The sequence below is a fragment of the Antrostomus carolinensis genome, unplaced genomic scaffold (genome assembly GCF_000700745.2).
Source record: "Antrostomus carolinensis isolate BGI_N321 unplaced genomic scaffold, ASM70074v2 scaffold961, whole genome shotgun sequence".
Lineage (NCBI taxonomy): Eukaryota > Metazoa > Chordata > Aves > Caprimulgiformes > Caprimulgidae > Antrostomus > Antrostomus carolinensis.
In genome coordinates this window covers 22,507-25,767 of record NW_010294547.1, presented here as the reverse complement: position 1 = coordinate 25,767, position 3,261 = coordinate 22,507, and the positions used below count along the sequence as shown (strand labels likewise).

General features: G+C 36.7%; 1 protein-coding gene across 1 annotated transcript in view; it reads left to right on the top strand.

Annotated features, from left to right (window-relative positions):
- Window positions 1–1,912: 1,912 nt before the first annotated feature.
- Window positions 1,913–3,261, top strand: part of LOC104532430 (ankyrin repeat domain-containing protein 12) — a gene marked incomplete at its 3' end in the record, with an annotated part of 23,580 nt that continues 22,231 nt past the window's right edge. The window contains exon 1 of the mRNA XM_010177641.2: window positions 1,913–1,999. Within this exon, the coding sequence (XP_010175943.1) occupies window positions 1,913–1,999 (87 nt within the window). The remainder of the gene's footprint in view (window positions 2,000–3,261) is intronic.

The window sequence follows — 3,261 nt, the reverse complement described above, 5'->3', positions numbered from 1 at the left end:
TCAAGTAGCAGAAAAAAAGGAAGGAAAGAAAACAGCAGCATATGCAATGAGAAATATTTTAGTTAAAAAAATAAAGATAACTTTCACACATTGATCTATTTTAAAGTAGTTGTAATCATGACGATATATACAATGGAAATTGTTGCAAATGAAATTTAAAGAGAGGATTTGAGAGGCTAACTGAGCAAATGCAGATTTATGACTTGTGTTTTCTTTTTAAACCCATGAAAACAGAGATATTTGCTGCTATGGCAATACTCTGTGTGGTGTAATCAGCACAGTAGTTATTGTCTGTGAAGATACTAACTCATTGCTGCTTTTAGGAGTAAGAAATGTTTTTTGTAAACTACAGGATATTCATTGTAGAGTACTCTTCATTGCACTGATAACCTTTTTTCTTCCTGCGGTTGTTATAAAAAGCAAACAAAAAGAAAAGGCAAATAACCATGTGCTTTGTCCATTAAAAATGAATAATTACTCTCCGTATCAGTAGAGCTGCATAAATTCTATTTACCCTACATAAATGAAGGGAATGCACTAATGTTTCTTTTGTCTTGGGTAAGAGTAGAACAGTAGGAATTTCATAATATTGTATCTTGTGTCATAGTGGAGACAGGATGGATGGAGCATTTTGAACTTTCCTTCCCCTCTTGTTCTTCCCCTCATGTTCTGGAAGAATAAGAAAGATGTTACTTTATTGTATGCAATGGTATTAATGTTAGCCCATTATTCTGTAAGGGAATTTCCCATAGTTTAGCTCTTATGGGGGATGGGTGGAGGGTTGGGTTGGTGTGTAGAGATTTGTTTGAATGTGAAAGTTTTGTGTGCCAGGTCTAGCATGCAAAACAGTTTTCTCAGTCACCTGCCAAGGAGAAAATACCTATCTCTGTTGTCAGTTACCTCTGTCAAACCAAAATAGTGGCAACAAATTTGCTACGTGATCATCTGAAAATCTTAACTGTAAAGCAACAGTAGAAATATCACACCTGAAATGACATCTAGCTGAGACAAAATTGCTACAAGACTTGGTAAGACTGTGGTCACATAAGTATTTGTAGCATGACACATCCCTTCAAAAAGACCTGTAAGATGTCACGAGCTTTGAAGTGATGTCAAATGCAGTTTTACTTTTCACATGACCTTGCCTCTCAGGCACTCTTGCAATAAGAGTGGCTCTTCATTCTGTGGGAGAGGCAAGTCAGACCTCTTCCACTATGTGAATCTGTAATGACACTTACTTGGTGTACCCTGGAGATGAAACACCACAGAGCTCTTAGAGCTTTATATAGCAATGGCTTTGTAATTAATTTGCTAAGCAGTGGAAATTAAGGTTTCTAGTTCCAGGTCTAAGCTTTAGAAGATTTTCTTCTAACATATATCTCTTGTTCCAACAGAAAGGATAGCAAATCACCAAGGTTTGACCTTCTTTCCATAATATTTGGGTAGACAGTATTTCCATTTCCTGGACTAGAAAGCTTAATTTCTCTTCAAAGTGTTTCTGGAAATGATCTTGTGCATCTTCCCAGTCTTATTACCTGTAAAATGAAGTGAGATATTGAACCAAAGAGCCATCAAATACCCAAAAGTGTAAAGTCTGCCAAAGAGGTTAAGTTAGAGGAATGAGGGAGTTCAGCAGCTGACTTGGTGGTTTTCTGATGACACTGTCTCCAGTAGTAGCCATGGTAGACCTTTTAGGTTTTCGCCCCAGGGTTTGAGCTGCAGACAAGTGGGATATTTGAAGTCAGGTGTCGTTGTAAGCCATCTTTTTTTGGGGTACTATTCAGCTCTGCTACCATCTACAGTAACAACTTTTGTCCTGAAATGACACTGCAGTGTGTGTATAATGTTGTTTGTTTTTCAGACACACGATGAACCCACTGATACAAGATACAGCTAGCTAAACAGCTATAAAATGCCCAAACTTGGGACTACAAAAACAGTTCAAGCAGAAAATTGTGACAGTGATAGCACCATGGTGGAAAAACCAACTGCAAAAAAGGTAACGAAGTTATATTCATGTCCATTTAATTTCAGTGAAATTAAGGGCATGTGTTCTATCACGATTTTTGTTACTGTAATGGGAAAAAATAAATATGAATCTGTATTCTGATATCTTGAATGCAGGGGAAAAAAGTAGGCTTTTACATTACTTTATCTGTAAATTAAACTAGGGAAGAGAGTTTATGCCTTTTATTGTAACTTGCAACTTAATTCAAAAGGAAGCTGCGTGCATTGGGTTTATTTGATGGAAGCTAGTACATAGTTTCCATATCTTCCTATGAAGTCTTTATACACTCACCAGAACAATGATTCATATTTTATTTATCTAATTTTACAGTGTCTTACTCTCTGTAACAAACACATGAAACATTTTGAAGGCCTGTGACAGAGCACAGATCAATGAACAAACATAAGTTTCTTAGATTCCTTTGCAACACAGGGACTTGTTCCCTCTGTTAGGAGCACTTGAAAGCCAAATGCTGCGGAAGGCTTGAGAGTAACCCCTGTACAAGGGAGTCCACTTTAAAAACTGTACAATCCATATTTGAGTCTTGGATAATGAAGGAGTATGCAAGCTTCAGAAATTCTGAAAAGTGGTTTGTTGTTTATAAATGTGAAATATCCTATAATTTTCAAACTTCTGGAGCCCAGTTGCAAATAACCCAGTTCTCCATTTTGTCTGCTTAGTACACTTGTACAACAGATGAGTATCTGTAGTACTAATGAATAACAAAAGATAGAACAATATTCTGTGTTGTGAATGAAGAGTTGTATATTGCCCTAAGGAGACAGAATCCTTTGCCTCCAAAATTATGCTTCAAACGGTTTTCTCTGTAAAAGGAGAGTGCGTGTGGTCATACTACTGTTACTATTTTGTTACTAAGTCTGTATTTTCTGTAAGACCACTTATTGAATGGATGTAAGACAGGGAGAGATGAAAAAATAGGAAAAGATTAGAAGATCCAGCATCTGCTTCAAACTGTTTGTCTTCTGAAAACATTCATAGAAAACATTGGAGTTTTAGTCTCTTCCCGCATGGTGTGTTTTATGCGTCTCAGTAAAGTGGGGTAAAGGTAATTGTTTCTGCTAGCTGTGGTGAACTACTTTGATAAGAAGAGGAAGATAACAGAGCAAAATGGGGAAAGGAAATTTGCTTACTAGTGAAGGGATGAGGAAATGTTGGGGTGTTTTTTACTTTTTTGTTGTAGTCCTTGTTTGGGATATGATCAAGTTAATTGAAAGGTCATTCAACACTGGGAA